This window comes from Psittacula echo, assembly GCF_963264785.1.
Source record: "Psittacula echo genome assembly, chromosome: 5".
Lineage (NCBI taxonomy): Eukaryota > Metazoa > Chordata > Aves > Psittaciformes > Psittacidae > Psittacula > Psittacula echo.
The window spans coordinates 52,460,813-52,488,554 of record NC_137739.1 but is presented as its reverse complement, the minus strand read 5'-3'; the positions used below and the strand labels follow the sequence as shown (position 1 = coordinate 52,488,554).

The 27,742-nt window shown below is 51.7% G+C and overlaps 1 protein-coding gene across 1 annotated transcript; it reads left to right on the top strand.

Annotated features, from left to right (window-relative positions):
- Positions 1 to 7,190: 7,190 nt before the first annotated feature.
- Positions 7,191 to 21,632, top strand: ABCD4 (ATP binding cassette subfamily D member 4; the record flags this gene model as incomplete). Its single annotated transcript, XM_080618708.1, has 19 exons — positions 7,191 to 7,237; positions 7,355 to 7,479; positions 7,602 to 7,729; positions 7,935 to 8,074; positions 11,015 to 11,131; positions 11,428 to 11,553; positions 12,393 to 12,443; positions 14,613 to 14,707; positions 15,640 to 15,761; positions 16,607 to 16,698; positions 16,873 to 16,962; positions 17,174 to 17,439; positions 17,713 to 17,804; positions 18,016 to 18,052; positions 19,176 to 19,225; positions 19,509 to 19,561; positions 19,924 to 20,000; positions 21,052 to 21,167; positions 21,325 to 21,632. The coding sequence occupies 19 exons, from the start codon at positions 7,191 to 7,193 to the stop codon at positions 21,418 to 21,420; spliced, it is 1,920 nt and encodes a 639-aa protein (XP_080474834.1). The 3' UTR covers positions 21,421 to 21,632.
- Between the last annotated feature and the right edge of the window lie 6,110 nt (positions 21,633 to 27,742).

The window sequence follows — 27,742 nt, the reverse complement described above, 5'->3', positions numbered from 1 at the left end:
TCGCTCCAGCATCACTGAACTGCCAATGCCAGCTCCACCCCACATCGTCTTCACAAGTCCAGAACCCCTAGAGATTCTTCCAGGACCTGCCTCGCCTCAAGCTACGCCACCCCAAAATGGAGCTCTGAGGAAACCATCCGCTCTTGGTTGTGAGAGCTGGGTGTGTTTTAATGACAGGAGGCACAACTTGGTCAACAGGGAAGAGCTGGGCTCTTCACCAACTGTTCTCAGTACTTCACATTCCCTGTGTTGTGTAGCTCTGGTTGCAGATGGCAGCTGGTTTCTTTTCCTCCACTTACCCTTAGGGACCAGTCTGAGATCCACCACAATCCCTCCACTCAGGGATGGGCACAAAGTAGCTCCTGATGTCAAAGATGGCACGAGCTTCCTTCACTACATGCCACCACCTGTGGGGAACCTCAGTGTGGTATCCATTTCTACTGCAGCGTTTGACAATGAGAGGACAGGAGGACTCGTGGAGACACCACATACTAGCTTCTTGTGCAATTCAGGGAGAAATCTAAATGTGGACTTTTCACAGAGGAGAAATGCATCCAGTTCTCTTTCCTGCTACCCTCCCTTTCCATGTTAGTCTGGGAGCAAGCATCACAGCACACATCAAGGCACACCTTCCATTTTTCCTATCTCCCCCACAAGCACATACCCCAGAGCATTTTCTCCCACCTTTTTTCTTGCACATCTGAGACAGGAGCAAAGGGGGAGGCTGGATGAGGAGGGTTTGACAGCAGAATGGGCTCTATGGAAGTTGTGGACTGGCTACTTGTGAGTCCTTCCTGCATCAGTTAGGAGACACCAGCCCAGCTGACACTGAACCCCAGCCTTTGGTGCTCACAGGGGTCACTCTCACTGGACACAGAAAAGCTACAGTGCAAGGAAAAGAGACCTAAACCATCTCCCAGTGAGCTTTTTATCCCCTCAAGCAATCTTTGTATCTCCAAAGCCAGCTCCACTCTCGCTATCAATCTGGCCAGTCCTGGATCTTTTCGCCAGCAGGCTGGTGTACATATCCACAGCTGCTGAGCTCCCCTTCTCATCCTTCATCCTTTTAACTTCTTTGGTTGCAAATGCAAAGCGGTGCTCACAGGGCAGTGAGACACTGGCAAATGCCGGAGTCAGCAGGGTCAGTGATTAACATAGGAGCTGGAAAACACACAAAGAGACAGCCTGGGTAGTTCTGTTATGCAGATGACTGCACACACCGGCTTCCAGCATATAAACAAGTAGTTAGCATTTTTATGTTCCTTGGAGGAGTTCAGTGGGGGACCAGAGTGCTCCCTGATTTGGTGCAGGATGCTTCAGCATGACTGTAGGCAATGGAGACCTTTGCAGTTTAGCTCTGGCTAAACTGCCTGTTGTGCTTTATCCTGCCTGCTGCAGCCCCATCCTCTCTCAGACAAGGCTCAGAGCAAAGGTACAGAGATGTGGGCTGCACGTGGGTCTCAGGATACTGTGTTTCCAGCCATGCTGGAAGGCAGGCTCTACTGCTCCAAGTTTGGGGATGGAGTCTTCTCCCAGATTAAGAGCAACCTCCATGCTCATCAGATAAAACTCTCGTTGGTTTGAACCTCGTGAGGAAGGGTGTCCCAGGGAGAAGATGCTGGGTTCTTGTATAAGATATGGCTTCCTCTAGCTCTGTCACTGGAATGTGACAATCCAGACAGTGCCACATGTGGAGACAATATTCAAACAGTTATCCCCCCCAGCAGGAAATCTCCCCAGTCCCACCTCCTTTCCCATCCAGGGGAGCTCCAGGAGTGGAGGGGGTCAGAGCACCCTACCCACTGCAGCACTGTCCATGACTGGACCAGAAGAGACCATTCAGATAGGATGGAGTATGGCTGAAGTACCTGAGGCAGCCAAATATACCATTCAAGGCAGGTCAGACTGTGTACCTGTGGAAATGGAACTGGTTGAGCCAAACCATTCTATGATCCATAATCTGTGGTCGATAATTGACATGTTCATTCCTTTAAAGCCATTGCTGGTGCCCTGGCTTCTCTTTTTCCCATCTTTCTCTCTCCAGAGCACTGAGGAGTCCGAATCCAGGCACTGTCACCCCTCTGGGGAATCAGGGGAGCTGGGGTTGCTGAGGGGCTGGCAGGACTGAGAGCATGGAAGCTTCCAGAAGGGTTCTAGGTGTCCTAAGTGTCTGCTGTCTTGGCTGGGTTTCTCCCTTGTGCCTTGCATTGCTCCACGAAGAAAGAGCAATGAGCAGAGCTTGCAGCCCGAGTTGGCAACAGAAAGAGGGTTGCTGCAGCTGCAGTCTGCCCACCAGTGTTTGGGAAAAGGAAGGTCAAGTTGTTCTGGTGTGACTGTGCCCAACAGGGACATGGAAGACATGGACTTTGCCTCAATTTTTGTAGTAACTTGTTCAAACTGAGTGACCTAAGTCTTGTTTAGTCTGGTACTTCTCATTCCCACCCCTGAAACCATCTCCGAGCCCACTCCCTTATGCTTGTGCTGGAGCCTTGGAAGGGATGCTCAGATAGGCAGGCTACTAAGCTCTGCAGAAAGGTCCTGTGAGGCACCTTCCTGCCTGTGCATGCCCCAGAATTGTGCTGGGCACCAGCAGACAGACGATTTTGTTCAGTTCTGCTCACATCATTCTGAGAGGGAGGGTGACAAGCTACAGGGAGTTTTCAGCCAGGCTCAATGGAGCTGGAGTGATCGAATTATAGGAGATGATGCAAGGAGTGAAATCTATTTAGTGGTGCTGAAGTGAGAACTGGTGGGCAGGGACATCCAAGTCCATCATTCTCAGCAAGTGAGAGCAGTTGACAGAGGTGACTTCAGCTGAGTGACAGGGAGGACAGAGGAATGGCACAGAGGAATGAAGAATGTGGCCTGAACTTTAGGACAGTTTGGTGGCAAGGCCCACACAGGAGTTTAATTTCTCAAGGAAAGTGGGGAGCTGGCCAGGCCACTAGGTCCCATGTTGGACAAGATATCGGAGGCTCCTAAGACTCTTCCACACCCTGTCACCCTCTTCCTCTGCAGTGACTCAAAGGGGTCATTCCCTTTCCTCCAGCACCCCTTAGTGCCACCTCCTTCCCATTCTGTAGAGAACACCCAGGGCCCCCATTGCAGTTCTCTCTGTGACTTAAGATCCCTCCTGGTGGGACCAAGGGACCTCAGTGCTGTCCCCCTGTCCCTCTCCTAATGGTGGCTGCCTCCCAGTTCATCTTAGAATAGAATAGTTAGGGTTGGAAATGACTTTACGATCATCTAGTTCCAACCTGGGTGATGTTCAGGACTGACCAGTGTAACACACAGGAGGGCCAGGTCTGCTCTTCCCCTGCCCTGGGGTAATGGAGTGTGACAGTAGATCCCATCTCCAACTCTCCTCTGCTCTGCTCAGGGCTCTTTCCCCATTTGGCTTCTGTCCAGCTGGGTTCCCTCTTCCTTCTGGCTCTGTGAGATTGGAAGGAAGGTTTGAACTTGGTGTTGTGCCCTTGCTCCCCAAGGCTCCCTGATGTTCCCAAGCACACGGGTGGGAATTAAACAGGAAGCACCCAGTGCAGTGCCACAGTGCTGAGCTAGGACCAGGAGTGTTGGCCACATTCTGGGGTCCTGCCCATAGGTGCGAGAGGTGGGTGAGAGCTGGGAACTGCAGGAGATTCAAAGTCAAGATCAAAGCGTTTCCCTCTGAAGCCCTAACACTCTCCTTCACTCCCACTTACACATGAAAGCACTCTGCCCTCAGCAGGCTCTCCGCTGGGGACGGTGGGTGGAGGAGGGGGCTGCTTTCCCTCTCGCTTTTCCTGTGTCACTAATAACTCTTCCCAGAGGTGAAGTGGTGAAAATCCTTCCACCCCTCCTCCCCCATGCCTGCTCCTTGCCCAAATCCAAAGGGCCTGGAGTCGTTTCAATGACTGTGAGTTCATGGCAGACCTGGCTTCTTTGGGGTGTCACCAGTTGATGCCAGCATCCAGCACCAGGGACATGCAGTGAGCAAAGCCTTTGAAGTGTACAGTAGAAAGACAGTGTGAGAAGCAAAGCACGAGGAAGGAGGATTGAAAAGAAAGAGCAGTTTGGCCCACAGGAGGGGGAAAGACTAATTAAGGCACAGAGCATGGAGGAGGAAAAGGCAGAATCATTAAGATATCACAGCAGGAGCTGGTGGTGCGGCTCCATGGAGGTTTAAGCCACACTGCACCTGGCCTCTGCTGTTCACTCCCTCTTGGTTCTCCATTCCCACCCTCCACTTTGGGGTGGCACAAGAGTGGGGGGGGGGGGGCTCTGTCAGTCAGTTCAGGTTGCTGGTGCAGCTGAAAATGAGTTGGTTTAGATCATATCCTAATATAGACAGAGCTGAAACTCAGGATGGGAGTCTCCACTACCCCTTCCTTACTGACGATCAGAGTGGGGTAAAGCTTCCAGGTGATCCCAAACTGAAGAAGATGCAAGATACAACAAGGACAGGCATGTATGAACAGACTGGAGACTGGAAGCATGGGCAGGAAATGGCGGATTCAGTTTTGGAAAGCCCGGGAAGGTGATACTCGTCTGTCAGTGCTTCATTACACAACATCGCACAAAGCCAGCAGCATTAAGAAAGAGCCAGGATGGGAAACCCGAGGGAAAGCAAGCTGCGGAGTCAAGGCTGCAGTTCTGTGTTTCTTTTGGTGGTTACAGCAGCTGCTGCTTGTTTCAGAGAGCACCCAGGGCCACTGACCCCCACGGGCACGAGAAGATGGGTTTGCCGGGCTGTTCCCTACATTCCAGCTGAAGGCCGGCGGGTAGAGAGGGACCACAGGGAAATGGCAGCACAGAAGGAGCAGGAACTGAGGGAGGCAGGAGCTGGGAGGATCTGGATGGGGCTTTCCCCACCCGTCCCGGGCAGGGGGGAAACGCATGGGGCAGCAGGCAGGGGAGGATGGGGGAAGGAGTGTTTCACACCTAGCAAGCAGTAGCAGATGGGCTGGAGTTAAACGCCCCGAGGAATTAACTTGCACTGCCACAGAGCCGGGACTTAGCAAGGCATGCCCTGCTCTCTTCTCTGGACCCACGGCAGCCTGTTCCGTGAAGGGTTAGCAATGCAGAGGTGGTTTCTCTTGGGTCTGTAGCTAGTCAAGGAGCTGAGATATGGCCCTGCAGTGTACACAGAGCCATAAACCCCTGCTCAAACTGTGATTCCCCAGTCCTTCCCCAAGCCCTGCCCCCAGGCACACTCTGAAACGGCCACGGTGTTTGCTAGAGGAGAAACGTGAGAAGGAGAGCCGGAGTGCTGTAAAAGATGTAAATGCTCCTGTGCGAGAGTGGCTCCGAGTGTCTAGGGCACAGTCTCGGCGGGGGGATGGAGAGCACCCAGGAGGCACTTCTCTTTTGTTCTTGATCTTGGCTGCCTTAGGAGGAGTCCCAGGAATAATCCTGGAGCTGACTCACTGAAGGGAGCTCATGTGCTTTCTCAGGTGGTGGTCATGGGGGGACAGGGACAGGACAGTGGGGAGGGAGGAGGAAGAAGGGTTTGGGAGAGGCAGCTGTGGCCATCTCATCTGTGTTGTATCCACTGACTCCCTCGGTGCTGGGAAGCCATCACTGTAAGGTGAGTGAGAGAGCAAAGGAGTCACTTCAGTCCCGGTAACCACTGCCAAGGCGACACACACACAATTGCCACAGCTGCAGTATTGTACTGTGAGAGGATGTGACTGCCTAGGAGCAACCAGCACCCAGGTCTGATGCAACAGCTGAGAAAAACCCGATCTTTTTAACATAAAAATTAGTCATCGCTGAGGTCAGGTTTTCAGAGGGGTGATCTTTGCCCTTTGGAGCTTAACCTTTAGGTATCACTGATAGCATTGTGAATTCCAGCTGTAAAAGAATTGAGAACAGGAAGATGAGGGCAAGGAGAAGGGGACACTGCTTACAGACAGGGCCATCTGTGAGTGCATATACCCTGATTTTGTGTTTTGCAGTGCCTGGACCCCTGAGCAGGTAGCAGAAGAGCAAAGGCAAGGGAGATGAGGGAAGAGAAAGAGGGCTGGGAGGCAGGGAACTGGTAGGAGAATGAAGCTACTTGTGTATGGGAAGAGGGACGCATGAAATATGTGCAGAAACCCAAAGGCTCTGCAGAAGAAATGACATCAACAGGATGGTAGGTGAGAGACCCATGAGGAAGGAAGGGACTCCGGCTCATAGGATCCCTCATCTCTTATCATTAGACCTGTCCAGAAATTTACTTGTGCTGGAACATTTCATAACCCAGACTTCAGGTTACTACCCAAATGTGGAAATAATAACAGTTGGTGTCTGTATTAAATGTGGGATCCCTGAGAAGGCAGAGAGGGTCAATCCACCAGCACAGCCCATCACTGCTTTCCCAATACTCCTCACTATCCTCTGCCCAGGCTCTGCATTGCCCCACATCTGTAGTGCAGCACAGTAGGGAGCACATGCTGCCATGCACCATCACACTGGGGATGTCTGTATTGTCCCTTGGCCCCTGATGAAGAAATCCCCCCATATGGTGGCCACCACAAGTTCTGCGTTCTGTCAAAGCCACCTGGAACTTCCCTGCCAGCCCCAAAATAACCCAACACATGCAGGAATCAACCCTCATCCTTCTTTCCCGTGTCTGCTGTGACAAGAGAGCAATGCTCGCTGCCCACGGGGACCATCCCTCAGCCTTTGGGCTCCCAGAGAGAGGAGATCGCGCTTGTCCAGCTCCTTCCTCAAGGCGGAGAGGCGGCTGTGCGCCGGCACTCCAGCCGTGCTGCCCGTGGCATCCAGGACGCGGATCAGCCCTGGATCCAAGCCGGGGCCTCCGGGCCCCTGCCTCGCTGGCGCAGCGAGGGGACACTGCAGCTCAGCCAGCTTAGGCAGGCTGTGAGGAGGCGATGGGGGACGCGGGCACTTCCCGCAGCTCTGGGCTACCCGCGGGGATCCTCACGGAGGGGCCGCGGGGCCGGGAGCGGCGCTCTCAGCCTGGCGCCGCCAGAGGGCGCTGTGTCCCGAGGGCAGCGGTGCACCTCCCCAGCGGGCGCTCCCGCGCGGCAGCATGCAGGAGAGGTGTTGCGGGAGGGCGCGGTTTCTATGGTGCCGCCCAAGCCGGAAGCGCTCGGCTGCGGCGGGCGGCGCGGGGCTCATGCAGGGCGAGGAGAGGTGGTGAATATTCATGTCGTAGCGACCGCGGGGCGGGGACTGGCGAGGACCCGCTCTGCTGTGCGCGGATGGGGGGAAGCAGCGTCAGGGCGCGGGGCGCCGGGGCTGGCGGCCGGTGAGGACGAGACTGGCCGGGCCAGGACAGGCCCGCCCGGGCCGGGGGTGCCTCTGCGGCAGGGTCCCGGAGGGGCCGGTGGGCACCCCCGAGAGCTCACTGCTTCCTCCGTTGCAGGCCTGGCCCCCGGCTGGACGCGCTGTTCGTGCGGCGATTCCTGCGGCTGCAGGCCGTGCTCTTCCCCGGATGGCCCTCCCCGAGCGCCCTGATGTTCCTGACGCTGCTCTGTGTCGCCTTGCTGGGTGAGCCGCTGGGGGTGGGCTGCATCCCACGTCTGCTCCTTCTTCCCCTGTGTCCCCCTACCCCCACTTACATTGTCACCGCTGTCCTTCATTTCCTCCCCATGCTTGCCTCTTTCCTCCAGAGCAGCTGGTTATTTACCAGGTTGGCGTCATCCCCAGCCAGTACTATGAGGTTCTAGGGAACAAGGACTTCTCCGGGTTCAAAACATTGACAGCCATTGCCCTGACTCTGATCGTAGTGAACTCCACGGTAAGACAGACCACAGGTCTTGGGAGGGAAAGGGAAAGCTGCTCGTGGCTCCCAGCTTGATCCTGGTGATTAAGGATCTAGATCTGCCCTTGCCCAAATAGGTGGCTGTCTGTGGGACAGATCACTGGTACTGGGTTTTGTTTAATTTTGGAAAATACTTGTTCTCACTTATCTCTTCCCCTCTGTCTCCTTGCTCTCATTCCAGCTAAAAAGCTTTGATCAGTTTATCTGCAACATGATGTATGTGAGCTGGAGGAAGTCCCTCACTGAATACCTCCACAGCTGCTACTTCCAAGGCCAGGTCTACTACAGCCTGCACATGCTGCGCGAGGACATCGATAACCCGTAGGCTGCTTGTGGCTTCTTTCAGCTTCTTGCTTAGCTTCTCCTGGGCTGTTCCTCACTTTTTCCTGACTTTCCTGTGTCTCTGGGTAGAGGCTTGAGGCCTACAAGCTTTTGCCATATGGGCATGAATGCTTTCTCCTGCCCTGGGTGGGAAGTGCTACCTGTTGCTGGGCACTGCCGTGGCTGCTGGTCATGATGGTTTTAGGAGTAGGATATTTCTGTTGTGAGGAAAATGGAGGCCCAGCAGAACAGGGATCTACTGCTGCTATAAGACATGCTGTCTGAAAAGTCAACCCTTGACACTCAGTGTGACGTTGCAAAGGGCCTGGCTGGAGCTGAAGAGCACTGCCTCTCCCTGCCTTCACGCAGGCAGCACATTAGGACAGCCCCTGTTTTTCTGTTTGAACTTCAACCACCAGAGTCTCCAGCTGAACACAGGCCTGCTTCATTGGGTTTTTAGTGGTTTTGATATAACCCATGGGAGCCATGTCTAGGATAGGCTTTGTTTTGCACTGGGCTGCATTTCCCCTTTCCTGTTCTTAGGAAGGAAATGTCAAGGGTGACTTGAAATGTGAGAGAAGAAGGAGCATTCAGTTCCTCCTTGCTTATCCCAGCCCACCCTGAGATCCCCTTCCAGTTTGCTTGGTGCACTATCCTGCTTACTGCAGAGCTGCTGATCTGCTAGGGCTATGCAGCGAAGGTCAATTGCCTCCCTTCCTCACAACTGCCTGCTGACTCTGGCCTTACAGGGACAGCATTCTGCGTGTCCTTGCAGGCAGAGTGCTGCATTCGTGGTTATACACTCTCAAGAGTTAAAGATTCTACATTAGATGACGTGAGAAGTGCAGGCTTTTTTTCTCCCTCCAGAATTTAAGTAAGTTATTATTAAATACTTGCTGAAAAACTGGAAACCATGGAACAGCCTTTATGTGTGGCTTTATACAGTTGTTTTAAGACCCTAAGCTCTCCTCTCCTGGAGAAGACTCCTCTGGTCTAGCTGCTGCACTGGTGCCATCTCCCACATTGATGGCACCAGAGGAGACCAAGCCCAGGGTCCCTGTGAGAAATGGCTGATCCTGCAGGGACAGTTGCTAATAGTGGTGACCTCGAGGAATTGAAGCAGCCTCTGCTGCTGTTGCCCAGTGCTAGGGGACAGCCCAAGTAAGAGCAACCAGCTGTGCGCAGAGGGAGCAACAGACAAGGAGGGGCTTGGCTTGGGTCAGACAACCATACTGCCAGATGTGCAATCACAGCTTTATGATGCTGATGCACTTTCCAGCAGCTGTTGGGGTTACTCCCACCCTTGTTAAAAGTTAGTTTCTGATAGTGTTTTGCAGTGGTGTGGAGATGCAAGGAGAGGTTAAAAAGCCGTGTCTGTTACCAAGGAATGCAGTGCTTCCCAGGCAGTGTAGCACATTGGCCATGGCCTGTTGTTCCCTTTGAGGGAGGCAGGAAGGGGAGGACAGAGGCCCCTCACCACATGACACTATCCTGCTCAGGTTTATTTTTAACCAGGGAATGTGTTCACATTGTGCAGTGAACTGCATGAGATAACTGGGTCAGTCTGACCCAGAACCAGCTGTCCTGATCTTAGCAGACCAAATATGAAGGATTGCTGTGGAGTATTTTTCATTACTACCTTACTTCTGCTCAAACATCCAATTTTATTGTTTAGTTTTCTTTATCTTGCTACAGAAATTCTCTTTATCTTGCAATTCTTTGATGAGATTGTTTTCCCTTGTCAGGGTACTTAGCGAACTAGAGCAATAGTGACCTCCTGTTATGCAGTGCAAATCAAACTGAGTGTTAGATGCATGGTATCATCCCTCTAGAAGGATTGGAGTGTGGGTCCCAAGTGGCATACAAACACTTGTGGCAGGGCACTTGAGTTGATGGTTATGCGTTGCTTAACAGGCCATATGAAACAATATCATGCTATGAGTCCATAGCAAAACTTAAATTATAACTTTATGGGAACAATTACTGTCTGAGGAAAAAGGAAAAATGGTGACTCTAAGGTCAGTCAGGGTGAGAGCTGCCCCAAAATTAAGTCCATTGCTGTTCCGGGGCTGCAAAAGAGTTGAGGGATTAATGTCCTCGTAGTTACGTCTGCACTAATGGCTAAGCAGGAATCCAGCCTTGCTTTTCATGCTGAACTCTAGCATTCGCAGTCATGGCCTTTCCACCCGCGCTTAGCACATGAGACCGAAGCTCTCATCCCCGTGCTCTGGACGGATGAGATGCTGAGGGAGTAAGTGCTGAAGTTACCCCAAGCACAACTCCTGTTCAGCAGTGGAATGGATAGGACTTGAGGGTCTGTTACCTGTGTGCAGAGGTTGAGGAGGCTTGGTGTGCTGCTGTCCGCTCTTGTGGGATGGGGGTGGGTGGAGGCTTCCTTGCAGCAAAGGGACCAGAGGGCACTCCATGGAGAGTAAAGGGACCAGCTGCTGTGGAAGGTGGCTTTGATGGAAGCGTTTGCAGATAACTAACAACTGGTGAAGGCCTGGCCCATGCTGTAGCCAGTTCTGGTAGCTTGAGTGCCTGAGATGCAGTACCAGTCCTGCAGGAGTTTTTGGTAGTACAGGGGTGGGTTCAGGAGATGAGTAGAGGACAAGGGTGCAGAGTACTTCAGCACAGAGTTGGACAATGTTGTTGAAAGTGGAGCAAGGAGTTAATACAAGGAACAGGGTGAAAGTCACAGCAGGAGCTGTTCTTTCTGGGTGGCAGGAAAGTCCTTCTGTGAGTCCTGCTAGGCCATGGAAATTGTCTTCTGCTGGGGAACAGGAGTCACAGCTGTAGGTCCCTCCCAGGAGGGTTATTTACCTGCACCCTGTCCTAAGTTCAGGCAATGAAACAGCCTGGCTTGTGTCCTGTTACGGGGTTAGTACTGGTTCTTGCCCCTGGGCTTTAACAGTGTCAGTGGCTCTTTGTGTTGATCAGGGACCAGCGCATCAGCCAGGATGTGGAGAGGTTCTGCAGGCAGCTCAGCTCCATGGCCAGCAGGCTCATCATCTCGCCCTTCACGCTGGCCTACTACACGTACCAGTGCTTCCACAGGTAAGGACCCATCCTTGCCTTGCTTTCACACCTCTTTCCTATGCTCTTTTTTGAAGCCTGACACCCATATTACAACTGCCCAGATGGATGCTTGTACATATGGATGAGTGGTCTCTGCACTCCAAAGGGAATTCTGCCTTGGGGGTGGTGGGGTGTGCAGTGCTGGCTCCTCTGTGAAAGCCTCTGTGAAAGCCAAGAGAAGTGACATTTGAGGGCTCTGACTGCTAGAGCCTGAGGGTGCTGGGGTGTCTTTTTGCTCGGATTATTAGCCTACCTCTCTTTCTCCTCCTCTATAGCACAGGCTGGCTAGGCCCAGTGAGCATCTTTGGATATTTCATCATTGGGACGATCGTCAACAAGATACTGATGAGCCCAATTGTAGCTAAACTTGTTCAGCAGGAAAAACTGGAAGGGGATTTCAGGTGAGTCCCAGCAGAGCAGCATTTTCGCTGCCTCTTGGCAGCTCCTATGGAAGCTGCATTTTTGTCCCCATTCAGTGCTGTGTAAGCAGCTACTTCTCTTGTTCATGACTTTCCACACACTCAGAGAAACCTACCTGCACAGTGCTGCCCCAAGAGTCTGTGTACTGAGCCCTCGTCCCTCCCTTTCACTGCCCTGTGTCATGGCAGGCAGTGCCCTGCCCTGTTTCCAGGCTGCTTGCGTGGTTATTGCTGTCGCCTCTGCTAGGGCATTAGTTGTGTCGGGAAAAAACTGAACATGATGCTTCCGTGGGTGCAGATGAGCTGCATCTGCTGACACAAATCAGGTTTCTGCTTCACCACCACCTTCTTGAAGTGCCCAAAACAGCACATTCTTTCCATATGCTGTGTAACTCATCTCCTCCCATTCTCCTGAGGGGTTGTGTGTGTGTGTGGTAGAGGCTTTACAGCTTTCCCTGAGGCTCAGGGCATCCAGAGACAGCAGAAGCTGGTATGGCACAGGGAGTGCAGACTAGAGCAGTTGATTGTGATGATTCTGTATAGTGGAGATGCCGGGCTAGCAAACGGGAGACCCAAGCACTGAGAAGATGTGCCAGAGAGTGGGATGTCAAAGAAATGTACCAGTGAGCTGGCCCAGAATGATGTTACCTTGCGCTAAATCCTCTGGTGCTTTGGAGCCTATTTAGTATGTCTGTTGAGATGCCTCAGATCATTGCTTCATCACAGATGCAAGATGAGTTTCCTCTAGCAAGGATGTTGGCTACATAATTCACTGGGCATTTGTGCACAATTGTGATGATCTTTTCTTTTGGATTGACCAGGTTCAAGCACATGCAGATTCGTGTCAATGCAGAACCAGCTGCTTTCTACAGGTCAGTAGCATTCATTTCTTTATGTCCTCATGAGGATCCTCCCAGCTTGGGACATTCTTCTTGTATTCATGTATCCCAGAGGAGTCCAAGTCCTGTTGCTGCAGCCTGAGCTTTCTGTTCCCTCCATCCTGCTGCAGAGTCATACAGTCTGTTTTTCTTTGCATTCTGCTCATCAGCTGCAGAAATACTCCAAAGCAGCTGGAGACAATTATTTTTTCTCTGCCTCCCTTCTAGCATCCACAGAAGCCTGATACAGATTTGGTGCTGGCTTCAAGACGGACCATTGCTGATATTTTGTTAGGTTTTTACCTGGAAGATTGCTCAAAGTCTCGTTGCGTCTTGTCAGGATGTTCCCCTGGGGGCTTGTTACAAGTTGCTTCTGGCCTCATCCTGCTGCTGTTGATTTGTGTGTCTCTGTGGGTATGCTAGTTGTTGCCTGGCATCCTTACCTCTGCTGCTCCTCTAGGTCAGTCTGTGCTCTGACCCTCCCAGCACTGTACTGCTACTCTGAATTTGCTGATTACTGTTTACCCCAGAGCTGAGCCACACAGTCAGGAGCCTGGCAGCATCTCCCCTCTTAGTGATGCCCTGGAATCTGTTGAGCTGCTGCTTGGAGCCTTTAAGGTGTTTCACAAAAGTGGCTAGAACCCAGGAAAAGGGCCACAATTTTACTGTAGCTTGTGTTGTGGTGCCTGTTTAATGGCAGGAGGTCGTTGTGCCTCTCTTGTCACATGTATGCCTTTGCCTTGCACGTTGTGAAATCACACTTCCAGAAATTTAAGCAAGCAGCAGCTGTCTAGTTTCTGGTCCTCCCTGCTTGTGACCACTATTTGGCTCCATCATGCCGTAATGAGTGAGCATTTTGAGTGTTGTGGTGCTGTCCCCAAAGTGGTTTGATTCAACATCACTGATTTCATAAAGATCTGTATTGACAGGCATGAAACTCTAATTTAAATAACTGAAATCAATCTTGGTTTGCATTGGCAAGTTTGAGTTATTTCTTTGTGGACTGGTTTAGTCTTATTGGTTCATGATAATTTTTTCTTAGTAGACCAGATACTCTAATTACATGCACTTGTTTAAGCTGCAATACTTTTCCTCACAATTTTGAAGTTTTTTATTCCATTACAAAGTAGAAAATGGAAAGTGAATTATTACAGCAGAAATCGAGTGTCTTGCTTCAGTACAGTTCATTAGTAGAAAAGCTTCACTTGATGGGAAACTAGAATTGAATTGCAAAAAAACAGTCATTTTCATGGAATCTTAATGAAAATGCAGGAATTGTGTAAAAGGTTGTATTCCTAGAATCCTCCAAGAGGAGGAGCACATGTTGCATGACTGAGTTTGATTGCCAGACTTCTTTAGCTTGTAGCAGATGTTAGATCTTGTCGTCTTGCACCTCCCTGACCATTGTTTTGGTAAAGGAAGAAACAAAAAAGAGCACTGTCACCTTTTTACTTCTTTGGTTTCTTAAGCCTTTGGCAAACTTGCTTTAGAAGTGAACTGAATGGGAGGAAAAGCCAAAACCAATACAGCAATCTCTCCCATCTGCAAAAAAAGTCATAGCTCCGGTTGCTGGTGCCTTCCTCGCCTTTAACTTGTGTCCAAGGCTTTGTCCTTTCTAAATACTCAGCAGCAAAGATTGCAACCCAGTAGTTACCTGTGATGGGTTACAGGGCAGTAATGCCACACTGAATTCTGAGTGTATTTTGGGGAACAAACATTTCTTTTTCTAAGAACTGAGAATCCTTAGAACAGAGACTCTTCAAAACTCTTGATTTGTGGTTTGTGCAGTTCCTGACCCTATCGTCCCGGGTTCTAGTGACTCCCCTGTTATGTGGACTGTGGTGGGGTGTGTGCTGGGCGTAAGCGTGTGTTGGATGGCAGGGCCAATAAGTGCTGTGGCAGGTGGGGGTCTGGAGTGAGGCGTGGAGCTCTCTCTGCTTTTTGCCACCTGAGGGCAGCCCAGCCCTTGCAAAGAAGCAGAAGACACTGCCACGCTTGCTGAAAGTGCTGTTTTAGAGCCCAGATGAGCCTCCTTGCTACTGGCTCAGCCTGGCCGTGGGAGCAGTACCAGACCCTTTCCAAGCCTCAGTCCTAAAGCCAGTGCTTTGACTTCATTGTGGTGCTCCCAGGACGTCTGTGGCATGTTGTAATCTTATTTTACAGGGCTGGGCGAGTGGAGCATATGCGCACGGACCGGAGGCTGCAGAGCCTGCTGCGGACACAGAGGGAGCTGATAGGGAAGGAGCTCTGGCTTTACAGTGAGTAGGGAGTTTGGGGTGTGGAGTGGGGCATGTGGTAGCTCCACTGTGGTAGCCCACAGGCTTGGGAGCCCTACTGCTAGAGCAGCAGTGCTGTTTATCCCTCTTCTGCCTCTTGCTGATGCACTAAAGTCCTGAGTGTGAACAGAGGGTGCCTCCTGCAGCCCTGCATGAGAATCCTGTTGTGAAAAAGCTTTGTAGAGGGCACAATTGTGGAGGACTGCTCTTTGTGGGGCAAGTGTTCAATATCCAAGGAAGAGAGGGAAAGGCTTGAGCGTCGGGGAAGGAGAAGACTCTATATGTGGTTGTGAGCTGTGGAAAATTCTTTCCTATAGAGCCTGTTGTTTGAGCACCACTGTCCCCTGAGAATCTCCCTTCTCCCATTGTCACTGGGTCAGGTCTGGGTGTTAAATGACCATTGTAAAGACTGCTCTTCCTTGTCCCGTCAGCATAGTGAGCTTCTGAGCAGTGTAAGGGAGGGAGAGCCCTGAACACAGGTGTCTCTATGAAAGCTTGTGCTCTTTAAGTTTTTCTGCCTGTCCTGTGCTCCAAGACAGACTTCATGACCAATCATTTCAACCCAGAGCTTCCTTTCTGCCCTCCCTCCTGTTTCTTGTGAGTCAGTCAGGCCCCTGAAGAGTAGAAGCAAGCAGGCAAAGTGCTTTTGCCTGGTGATTCCTGAGCTGTGAATCTGGATGTGATGTTTCTCTGCTGAGGGGCCTGTCTGAAAGTGCCCTTTATCTGGCAAATGGATTCTCATCCTAGTGCTTGTGCTGTCCTGTGAGTTGGGTGGTTCTCCTCTGGTGCATCATGAAGGGCTGAGGCAAGATCAAGAGCCTTCCTCTGACCAGGCTCATGGGCTGCACTTGAGCATGACTGGGACAGAGATTTCCAACCTAACTTGCTCTTTTCTCTCAATGTGCTCTGCCCAGTTGGAATCAACACCTTTGACTACCTGGGCAGCATCCTGAGCTATGTGGCCATTGCCATTCCCATCTTTTCTGGGGTCTACGGTGACTTGAGTCCATCAGAGCTCAGTGCCCTCGTCAGCAAGGTGAGCTAAGGGTGATCTTCCAGACCCCATTGTAAGAGAGTGAGTGGGCACTAAAGATAGAGGTTTCATCTGGGGCTAGTGGCATTGGTGCTGGATAATCTGCAGCAGTTGACCTTCAGGTTAGACCATCCCTGTCCATGGTGGCATGGAAATGAGAGCTTGGAGCCAGTTCTCAGTGTATGATTAACCTGGGAGTGAGAGTTGTCAAGGACACATCTACGTAAGTGTTTTCTAGCTGTTAGACACAAACCTCTGTGTCTAAAAAAATAAATGGAAGATCAGAAAGCCTCTGTCTTTAGTGGTGTGGGTTGGAATTGTGCCCATACAGTGCTGTGGGTCTGGGTTATGCCCTGGGCTGCTGCCTGCAGTGAGCCTGGCCACCTGCAAGGCTGGGCTGGCTTGTGTTCACCTTCCTGACCTGACTCATTCCCAGATACTCAAAACTGGCTTGTGATAGAGAATGCAGTGCTAAAAATAGCGAAGTGGGCACAGCAGGCTGAGGCATCCTGCTCTGAGCCATGTATGGTGCTAGGGCAGGGCTGATGGCATGGATGTGCGTGACTTAGGGCGAGCATGATGGGCCCTGGGCTGGCCAGCAGGCACTCTACAAACAGCATCCCTGGGTGGCAGAAGATGTATCCACCTGGCAAAATCTGCTGTACTGAGCAGGGAAGCCCTGCTCCATCCAAATAACTTCTTCACTCCCACCCCCCTGGGTGACTTCTCTCCTCCTCCTGCTGGGACTGCTGATGTGGCCTGTTACTTGGAATCCTTGGCTGCCTTGTTGCAGCGTGGAGGAGGGATCTCAGTGCTGACCCTTGCTCTGGCATGTGATCTCTCCCTAGAATGCCTTTGTTTCCATCTACCTCATTGGCTGCTTCAGCCAGCTCATAGATCTCTCCCGTTCCGTGACCGATGTAGCTGGCTACACGCACAGGTGAGCTCTACGGCAGTTCTCTGCAGGAAAGGGAGGTGTGGGACAAGGCTCTGCCCTTGTCTGTGCTAAATAAGTAAGAAACAGTTGCCTGTGAGCAAGCACAGACAAGTTTGGATATTGTGCAGAGGCTGCTGGAGTTGTCCCTGGCATTCATGCAACCTCATGTTTGTCTAGGATTGGTGAACTGCAGGAGACCTTGCAGAGCCTTGGCAGAAAAAAAAGTGGTAACCACTCAGAAGCCAAAGCCAGCTGGGATTTGGACAGGTGAGTTTCCTGTCAGCAACTGGCTGGTTTGCAGCTTATGTGCCAGAATGTGTGACTGTCATGGGATGGAGGTGCCCATTGGTGTCACAGCCTGCTGCATGCATTTGGTTAGAGAAGGCAGTGCTTGCTGTGATTTATCATTCCTGGAGCACATGGGGCAGGGCTGCTGTCACAAAGGCACAGGAGGCTTAAGGTGCCTGATCTTTGCCAGTCTCAGTATGATCGCTTACCCCCAGATCTCTCCTCCTTTGTCTTGGTGGTGGCCCAGCAGCCATTCTGGGGAGGACCCACTGCCAAGGGACACAGCTTTCCTTCTGGAGCGAGTGACGCTCTCGGTGCCATCTTCTGGCAAGCTGCTCATCAAGGACTTGAGCCTCAGGATCTCGCAAGGAAACAGTGTGATGATTGTGGGGAACACTGGCACAGGGAAGACATCTCTGCTGAGGGTCCTTGGGGGACTCTGGGAGAGCACGCAGGGTAAGGACTGCTGCTTGCCACAGCCTTCTCTTTCTCAACCAGGGTTGCCCTGGGTTTGAAACGTAGCAGTGTGGGGTTGTGAGGCCAGTGCCACCTTGTGATGGTGAATGTGCATTGGAGCCATCCATCTCTATCGCATACTTTGCTCTGGCTCTCGTTGCTTTGTCCTGTGTTGCAAATATGCCTTTTTGGGGATTTGTTTGCTACAGCAGGGGGGCGGTGGGTAGTTGTTGGCTGGCACTACAGGCTTGGCATGAGTGTGTCTCTGTGCAGGGAGCATCAAGATGCTGACCTGCTTTGGCCCCCAGGGAGTGGTGTTCCTGCCACAGCAGCCCTTCTTCACCGACGGAAGTCTGCGTGAGCAGGTGAGCCCAGGGGCTGGCTCTACTCTGTCCTCAGCTCTGCTCCCAGGTCAGATCATGCCCTGCGAACCTGTGTGCTGCAGAAAGGCCTGCAAGAGGGAGGATGCCTGTAGCTGCTTCTTCCCTCGTACCAGAGTTCATGCCACCGGCATTGCATCTGTGATGAACTGTGCCCAGCTCCCTCTGACGTGGCTTGTTTTGCTCTGTTGAACAGGTGATCTACCCCCTGAAGGAGATCTATCCAGTTTCAGGTATGTGGAAATTCATTAGGAAATCCCAATTGGCCAACCCTCTGGTGTGAGCTCACTGTCCTGTGCCCAGTGCAGCTTTTCCCCTCCTATGCCCCATCAGGAGCGATCATCCATTTTACTTTTGTTCTCTGCTTTTCCCTGGAAGATTTACCTTAGTGTAGGTTAAGGTCAGCTCTGTGTTCCCTCCCTTTTGGTAGGGAACATACTCTCTTGATACAAACATACTCTCTTGATGCAGTAGAGACAAGCTGGCCATGCTCTGCATGTTGTGCTAGACATATTGAGGCACCTTGCTGATGGGGTATATCTGATTTGTCTGGTATAACCTGCCTCTGACAAGCCATGTTGCCTTCATCTCATTTTCCATCCATCTCCATCTTTTACTGTTCCTCTTTTTTAAATGATGTCCAGGACCTTGCATGCTGTTGAGGTCAGACCACATGGGTTCTTTCTTTCCCCTGCCCTCTTCCGAAACCAGACCATATGTGGTCTGCTGCAGCTTGCAGATGTCCAGGTTTAAGTTTCTGGGTGAGGCACTGTTACGTGATGCTTTCAAACACTTGGGAGTCAGAGTCTTGCAAGGAGTAACTACAGCCATCAGCTACTGTTGTGGTTCTTCACATGGCAGATGCACAGCCCTTCTGCTCAGCTTCCATAGCTGCTGACTGCTCCTGCTCAATTGTATGCTCTGCTCCACAGAGGTTTTTACCATCCCACATAGGTTCCTTTTGCTGGCTGTTACCTGAGCCCTGCTCCCACCTGCAGTGTACAGTGGGCATTCAGCCACAAGAGAGCAGCTGGTGGACAGGGCCATGGCAATTGAAGCCTGGATCCTTGTGGTTTTGGCTGTGTCCATCTGTGGCCACAGACTGAGCCAAGTCCCAGGTATATTTGTGGAGCCCAGCATCTGCTGAGAGGCAGGATTAACATTTTTGAGGAAGGTCAGTCTTTGGGAGCGTTCCATGCCACAGCTCAGGAGCTGGTATAATTAAATGTTCGAGTCATTTACACTGGAACTCAGGAGATCCTTCACACCTGCTCTCCTGCCCCAACAATTCCTCTTTGCAGCTGTGACCCCAGCGCACATTGCCTCTGCTTAATGCTTTGCTGCTTTCTCCCCTAGGGTCTGCAGATGATGAGAGAATTGTGCGATTCCTGGAGCTGGCTGGGTTGGTGAGTCCCTGGTAGTGCTGCTGCCTTCTTTCCTGGTACTGCCAGCAAGGGAAGAAGGGGATGAAGTTTTGTGGCAGCACAGCATGATTGTGTGCTGGACACGTGAGCACATTGTCTGCAGCTGAGATGGGACTGTCCGTGGGACAGGCAGAGGAGGAGGGACACAGAACAACTTCAGCTTAAGCAGGAAAAGCAAGAATAGCAGGAAGGGGATGGTTATGCTCAGGGCCATGGGCTGACAGTGTTGGGGTCTGTGTTCACAAGACTGCTGTGCTCTCTGCAGACTGACTTGCTGGCGAGGGCTGGAGGACTGGATGAGCAGGTGGACTGGAACTGGTAAGGGAGCCTGCCATCCGTGTGAAGTTGGATGATCTCTCTGGGTGGGAGCACTTCTAAGCAGATGCACATTGCTGCCGTACTTTGGAACATCTGTGCCCAACTGTGTCCTGTGGGAGGTGGGCAGTATACAAGGGCAAAGCCTTTGTGCCCCAAGCATCAATGCCAACAATCACAAGCCATGCTGCTCTGCAGGCAGCCAACTATGCATAGGGGTGCATACCCAGGCCCAGAGCAGAGGGGACACAGGGGACATCACAGGGACAGTTGCTTGCTGGGGTCTCAAATAGCAGCAGCCATAAGCTCTTCAGTAAACAAGCTCTTTTTGTTGAGGGAGATTTTGCATCTCAACCCTGCTGCAGGTATGACATCCTTTCCCCAGGGGAGATGCAGAGGCTCTCGTTTGCAAGGCTCTTCTACCTCCAGCCAAAATACGCAGGTGAGTGAGTGACCGCCAAAGAAAGGGGGTGGGTGAGTGTCTGTGTGCAAAGGCAGGGCCTTTGGTGTAAAGAGAAGCTGGTACACAGACAGCTCATTAAACCCTTTCTTTGCTAGGAATATGCTTTATCTTGACCGTTATTGTAGCAGCATAGTGCACAGGATTCAGGGTGAAATGCTTCATGGTCTGTGTGGAGGGTGGAAAATCAAGAGGCTGTATATCCAACATTCTCTTAGAGAAGCAGTGATTCATGTACAGGTTTCTGTGTTTTCACTTCAGGTCCAGTGACACCTGAAGAAGCCCCCTTTCAGCATGCTCACCAGTTGCATGTAAAGAAGCATGCATGCTAGGGAGCATGGTGTCAGCTGCTATATCTGAAGCTTGTGAACCTCTGTAAGGTTGTGGAAGCAATGTGGAAAATTCAGCAGTAATGCAGTCATGAGGGCTAGGGTAGGTGTGGGTGAACAGAACTGGTGTCAGTAGCAAGTAAGTACCTCTCCCCGTGAATCCTATGGTATGGCTCAATGCTGTTTGGCCAGAAGGAACCTCTGGTTTGCAAACTAAAAGCTGTAGAGATGATGTAAATCAAACTGAATTTATCCGCTCCAGATCTATAATATTTATCCCTAACTGACAGGAAGGTGCCTCTGACCATCCTGGATGCTCCAGGTATGTCTGGGCCAGAGGGGTGCACAGGTTGCTGCTCAGCCCAGCAATCTGGCACACAGCCTGCCTTGAGGAGGTTTCATCTTGGTTTTCACAACAGTGGGAACCAGGCAGTGGTTGGTAGCTGCTGAGGGAGAGAAACGAGGTGAGCAGTGCTCTGTGGATGGATTCAAGGGCTTGTAGGGAAGGGCAGCTCTTCCAGCTGACTGACACCAGCTGTGCCAGAGGAAAATCAGAGTCCTCAGGCTTCTCCTCAGTTGCCTTCTGCAGCTGCTGTCCGTGAACCCTGGTTAACGTGTGAAATGTTCTCAGCAGTTGCTGCTCTTGCCTAGGGGGAGATGACTGGTCAGGAAAGGATTTGTGGGGCTTACAACTTTTCTCCCAGTGCTAGATGAAGCCACCAGCGCCCTGACCGAAGAGGTGGAGCATGAACTGTACCGTGTGTGCCTTCAGCTGGGTATGACACTGATCAGCGTGGGACACAGGGCCAGCCTGGAAAAGGTGAGATGGCACTACACACCTCCCTGGGGATGGCAAGACAGGGGAGGTAGAGGGGTCTCTGGCGAGCAGAGGGAAGTGACTGAAGCTGGAGAGCCTCAGTGTTGGAGGACATGCCCTCATAGAGACATCCCTTAGTCGTTGTGTTATTGAATTGCAGTTCCACAGCTGGATTTTGAAACTTCATGGGGAGGGAAGATGGGAGCTCACTCGATGCGAGAAGATGAAGCGGCTCCCAGCTGGGGAAGGATGTTGAAAGGCATGCACTTGTCTGGCCAACTGCAGAACCTGCGCACGCATGAGAGAGCTCTGAAAGCAGACATGGAGTTGCTGAGCCAGCAGCTGTCAAAAAGGGATTGATCCAGTGCAAGACCAGGCAGGGTTCTGCCTGGAGCAGACACTCTATGCCATCCTTCCCCCTGCCCCCTTCTCTTGCCTCCCTGTCCCTCGTGGGGGAAAGGGCTGAGCTGCTAAGCTGCCTAAAGAGAAGATGCTGCCTCATGGGACTTGCAGAAGTAGTGGCCAGAGGAACCTCCACTTGTCAAGGATGCAGTGGCACAAGACTAGGATGCAGCCTCCTCTTCTGTCCTCTGTGACTTGGTGGGTCCTCTGTCTCTTTGATACACAGCATTGCAGGACAGACATCTGTACCTGTGGCTCAGTTGAGGGTTGTGGTCCCCAGCAGAAGCCAAGGGATGCACTGTGAGGGCAGGACCATGCTGGCACAGAGAAAGGGCATGTCTCTGCTCTCTTCATGATACAAAGTTACTGGGCAAAGGAACATTTTTATATTAAAATCTGGGGCCTGTTTTCCAATGATTTTTATGGAGAAGTGTCAGTATTTGATAACCAGACGGCTGCATCTTTTCCTCTGGGGTTTGCTTTGGATGAGATGCTTGCATACTGGCAGTGGACCTAGACTAGACTACTGCTGAAGAGCAGACCAGGGGTAGGAGTAACATACTTTCCCGGGGCTGGGCATTCTGCCCTGCAGCTACCTCCACAGCTACTGTAAGGCACAAGGGACTCCAAGGAGGGCTTTTGGTCCTCTGCTTTTAAGGGAGGAAATGGAGCTCAGCTCCTCTTACTATTCTGCCTGTGATGAATCATGTTCTCTCCCCTGCCTCCCCTAGGTGTGTGGAGGCAGAGGTTTTGAGGGTCTCTGTGTTGGTCACTCTGAGACTGCAGTGGAGGTACCATCTCTGAGCACTTGCTGGTCTTCAGTTGCTTAGCGACATTTCTGAATGTGGCCCCAGTTCTGGAGTAGAGGAGTAGGAGGTGGCTGCTGACAGGCCTCTCTGTGCTGATGGGGTCTGAGAGCAGAAGAAGAAATCCACTGCCCTAAAACCATATATGATCCAAGGGGTAAGGCTGGTGAGAGAGACCCATTCCCAGGGCAGTGCTGAAGGTATTTGGCAGGGGGATATGAAGGGCCTCAACACTGTGAAAGAACAAAGACCAGTACGAGCTCTCCTGCTCTCTGCACCATGCAGAAAACCAGCAAGTAGACCCAAACATACCCAACCAAACAGTTCTGCAGTGACCTGGCATGCATTTTCCTTACTTGAGTCAAGTTTCCAGAAATCTCGTGGTCACTGTAAATGGTTCATGCCATACCTGGCAGGCTTGTGAGATGCAAAGGGCTCCAGAAATGTTGTTTTCCAGAAGGACATTTCCCTGTAAAATAGTTATCTTTTAGTAACTGTGACTGAGAGTACTTGGGATGTTTAGTCATTGCCTATTTAATAACCCTGTGATGGAAAATGTCAGTGAGGAGAGTCCTGTGTCCCCCAGCTCCAATGGGACAGGCATCTTAGCAGATACTGCAAATAGCTCCATACCATGATGGGATGTAGAGCCCCTCTAGGGAGGCTGGCTGTCCCTGCCCAGCTTCCTCAACTTGGAAGGACATGTGCCAGGGAGCCCAAGCACAGCCCATCTTGTCAGTACAGAGCAAGCTGGAAAACAGCTCAACTTCTGCACTAGCTGGAAGAATAGCTTCACTGTTAGTACCTTTCCGATAAAGAAGGTTGCCATCTATCAGAGGTGAGTAGGAAAGATGGGCTTACAGATCTCCACTTCTGGCACCAAGTATATGCTGCACGTGCCTGGGGGAAAGTGAGCAGAAGGAAGGAAAGGCTGTAGCTCTCTAAAATAATCTGTAGCTGATCCAAGTATCCTGTGGCATCAAAACAGGAGAACTTCCAGGGTGAGGTTTGTCCCCCTGCACCTACATGACCAGATGGAAGGAGAGAAGCTGTAGGCAAGCACAATGTAGGCTCATCCATGAGCCACCCCTGGCTCTGATGGGCTCCAAACCCACAATAAACACTCAGAAAAACTCTGGGGTCAGCAAGGAGACCATTGTAGGAGCACTGAGGCAGCAAGCAAGAGGGACTGTGAGATGCCTGAGCCCAGAGCCACCCCAGCTTGCAAGACTTGGCACCTTTCTGCCTCAGCTGGGAGAGCGCAGGCAGGCAGCAGAACAAGCTCTTCTTCCTGCTGACCCATGTATTCCTGAAGGAGACCCTTGGCTGCAAGGCTGGAGTGTGAGGGAATAATGCCTGCCCTGTGCAGGCAGAACTGATTGCCATAAGGCTGGCAGTATTATGTCCAGCTTCCTCAAGCACTCTGCTTCATTTCCTTTACTTAGAGCCAGGAAAGCTCCCCATGGGGTGGTCTCCCACTAACCTAACACTTCTCAGCTTCTGCTCTGGCATCTGTTGTTTTAGATCTTCCCATCTCTTCCTGCAGCTCACTATCTGCAGGCTGCCAGCTGTGGACTCTGGGGTCTCAACTGCTCCAGGGTGCTCATAATGGAAACTTCCCCTGCTTGCTCTCTTTTTAAATCAACAGTGAATTATGGCAGCAGCTGCATCCCATCCAACTGAGAGATCTGAGTGTTCCAGCCCTGTGTTGCAGTTTCCACAACTCCTGAGTGCTCACATGGCTACATGCTGCTCACTCCTGCATTGCCATTCTGGGGTGGCAGCCCTGGCTCTTGCAAACCAGTTCTGATGGTCTGGAGAGCATCAGACATGCTGAATACAGCTGTACAGACAGCTTAGCTCACAGCAAAACTAAAGGTTTCCATACATGCCTCAGGAGGTCTGGGCTCCAGCTCCCATGGCTGAAGGAGAAGACTCCAGCTTGTTGTCTCATAGGGGGCATGGCCTGAGGCGCTACTGGAACTTCAGTCACACACAGGGAGAACCAGACCCAAAGCTAAGGGACTTCTTCTTCCAGAGGACCCCGTATAACAAGAGAGTGTCCCTTGCAACCCTTCCTTCAGCGAAGTCCACCTCCATGCTGTGTTCAGTGCCCTTTCATCCAGCACTGTTAGAGTTTGCTTTGGGCATGCTAAGGGTTATTGTCTTGAAGGCACTCACCAGCTTTTACAGCTATCTTCAAGCACACGCCTCCCAGAGCGTTGTCTTCAATCTACCTGAGCTGGGGTAGTTACACTTAGAGAAAGCCAGCCAGAGGTTTTAGAAGCAATTTAGCTTCTTCCTCCTCACCCACTAATAAAAATTGCCCTTGCTAGGCTGAGCATCCCACCCAATGATTCAGTTTAAGATAGGGCAGTGAAAGAAAAAAGAAAGCCAAGAAGGTATCTCAGAGGAGCATGTGTTTGGGATGTCCTGCTCCAGAACATGTGTTGCTCTTCCGTGCTACCTTTAGGCAGATGTGCTCTACTGGGCTGATGCCCTAGCAGGGCTTTGCAGAGACTTTGCTCTGGATAGATGAGATCATGGTGCAATAAGGCAGCACATCTATTCCATGCACGGCCTATGAAGTGCTGGCTCGTGAGTGCTCTGTAGCTGGGATCCATTACGTTGTGTGTGAGAGCAGCAAACAGCAAGTAACCAGCTTGGGAATGAACCAGACCCTTGGGCTTGTCAGTATTGCCAGATGAGTAGAGAAGGAACAACATGACCTCACTGGTCATGACAGCAGGCTCTCCTTCATCATCTCCTGCAGGAAAGATCACAGGAGTTCTCTCTTGGGGTCTCACAGGCTTCCCTGTGTTGTCCCTACTGCTGCTTGCACACCTCTCTCCTAGAATTCCCTTTGAGCTCCTGTGCCGCCCTGCTCCCCCCATACTATCTTCCTGGCTTCTGCGCCTCCACTCCCCCTGCTCACAAGCCTGAACTCTCTTTAGCCTTGCTGAGCTGGCAAACACCGTGCCCAGCCAGAGCAGAAGTGCTGAGTAAGAGGCAGCTATTTTTACACTGCTGCTGCTCTGACCAGCACAGAAGTATTCCAGGAAACCTGTCTAGTACTAATTGCTTGCAGATGGGATGAGCAGAGGTGGGGAGACCCCTGTGCAGCTGCAGGGAGCTAACAGAAATGCACGGCAGGGGCTCACCTCTTCATGAACAGTCTGTGCTGGCAGCCTGGCCATGCTGTGTGCCACAAATAATGGGCACAAGAGCAACCTCGCTGCCTGCGTCCTTGGACACAAGCTGCCAGTGGCACTCACAGAGGGTGCCAGGCCCGCCAGCAGAGCGGTGTGTGACAGTGCAGGGGCAATCCAAGGCTGGGCTCACTGTGTTAGGGCTGGGTAAAGGTGACAGGTTCAGGTATGTAGGCAGTGAGGAGCCTGTGGCTCCAGGCTCGGGCAGATGCTGACTCAGGGGGGTATCTGAGAGCCTGAGGAAGGACTTTGTGGCAGCAAGCCCTGACCAGCAGCCAGGCCATCATCGCAGGGCACCTGCCTCTCACTGAGGAGATGTTGCCTGAAGCCCTCGCTTGGAACACCCACCCAGGCAAGACACTCCCCTGTGGGAGCTGGGGCTACGTTGTCCTGGGCTGACTGGACACAAAGCAGCTCTCCCACACAAGAAGCTCAGGTGCCCCTTCTCCCCTGCCTTGTTCTTCACTTCCTCTTCTCCAGAGTACTATAGGGAAAAAGAAATGGAATCCTTTTCAGGGAGTGGAAAAGAGGTGGGCTGTAGAAATACTTGACTGAAAATAACCTTCATGCTGAGTCCTGACAGCTGCTCCTGAATGGGGGCCAGGTTCAGCGAGCGCCTGGGCTCCCTATGGGGATAGTGCCTGGGTCAGGCTATATCAGCCTGATCCCAGTCTTCTGGATCTGCACTGCATCCCCAGATGCTTGACTTCCAGTCACCTCCCTCATCATTTTTCTCATTCCCATACCCTGTGCTGTGCTGTGTCCAGTGAGCCAGGAAACGGTTTCCTCTTGTGGCTGCCTGCTGCAGAAGGGGGTATCCCATCCCATCCCTTCCCACCTTACTGCTGGGTGGCTACCAGAGCTGTGCCCTCAGCAAGCTGGGTTGGACTCTCTGCCTCCTCCCAAACACTTCTGACCATCTGTACCACAGGGTGGTCTGGGAGCTATCAGTGAGGCCATTGCAGAGCAGGTGGTTTGGCATGAATCTCTGCAGCCCATCTCTTCATGCTGAGACCTCCCACCACCCACTGTAGCAGAGCTAAGCTGCCTCCCTGCCTCCAAACAGCTATTTTGCTGCCTTCCTTTCCTTTAGGCCGTATATAGGTAGAGCTTTTTAAGGCAGAGCTTGGAGGTTTCCTTACATTCAATGACCACTGCTGTACCCTCCCTTCCTAAGGCTACAACGCAAGATCAAAAAAAGGCTCTCCCTGCAAGCAGAGCTGTTCTCAGCCAGGCCCCCCAGTGGGATCAACAGCAGGGATGGGAAGATCAGCAGATCTCCTCTTCGCTGTTCATAGTGCAACACCACTCATGGTCTGCTGGCCTGATAGGTTTGGTGAACAGGATGAACACCGCACAGCACACAGGCGCTCATCCCAGGCCACACGCCTCATTTTTATCACATGCCATGCCTGGGTGGGAGGAAGGTACAGACCTCTCTGTGGCACTTTGGAGCTCCCACTTCTCTCTGGCTATGTCCTGATGTCCAGCCATGTCTCAGCTTTGGCTGAATTCACCCTCCTTGAACACTGGTGACTGGACTCATACACAGTATTCCTGATCAGTTTTATTCTTGTTCATATCTTTACAGAAAATGGCACATAAATCACAGATGCTGGATGACTATAAGTTGTTACAGCTCCATATCTCAAACACCTCAATACTGAATTCTTTTCTCGCTGTATATACATTATTTACACACCAGGGGCTATCATCTAACACGTCAAACGACTGGGGGACAGAGACAAACAGGGGCTGGATGGAGGGGCTTAACCTTTGACAGAAGAAAAACAGTAGCTCTGGGGAAGGGGTGCTTACAGCTGAAAGCAGGACAGAAAGGGCTGCCTGGAAGTCACTGTCCTACAGCTTTCAGGGGGACAATAGTGCCTTACCGGGATGGGAACGTGATGGTACCACGGAGCGGGTTTGGCTACGCGGGTCTGCATGTGCTTGTCTGGGGCTGGCTGGGAGATGTATGTACACGTTACAGGGTGTATTGGGGTGGATGTGCATGGCTGTCATTCCCTTTAACACTCAGAGGGCGAGCTGGACAAATTTAATTCAACAAATACATTGGGCGGATGTTGTTGTCTCGCCTGGAATAATGTATTCAGTAAACAAATTCACCATTCGGCCCCTCTGCAGGGGTGCAGGGCTTTGG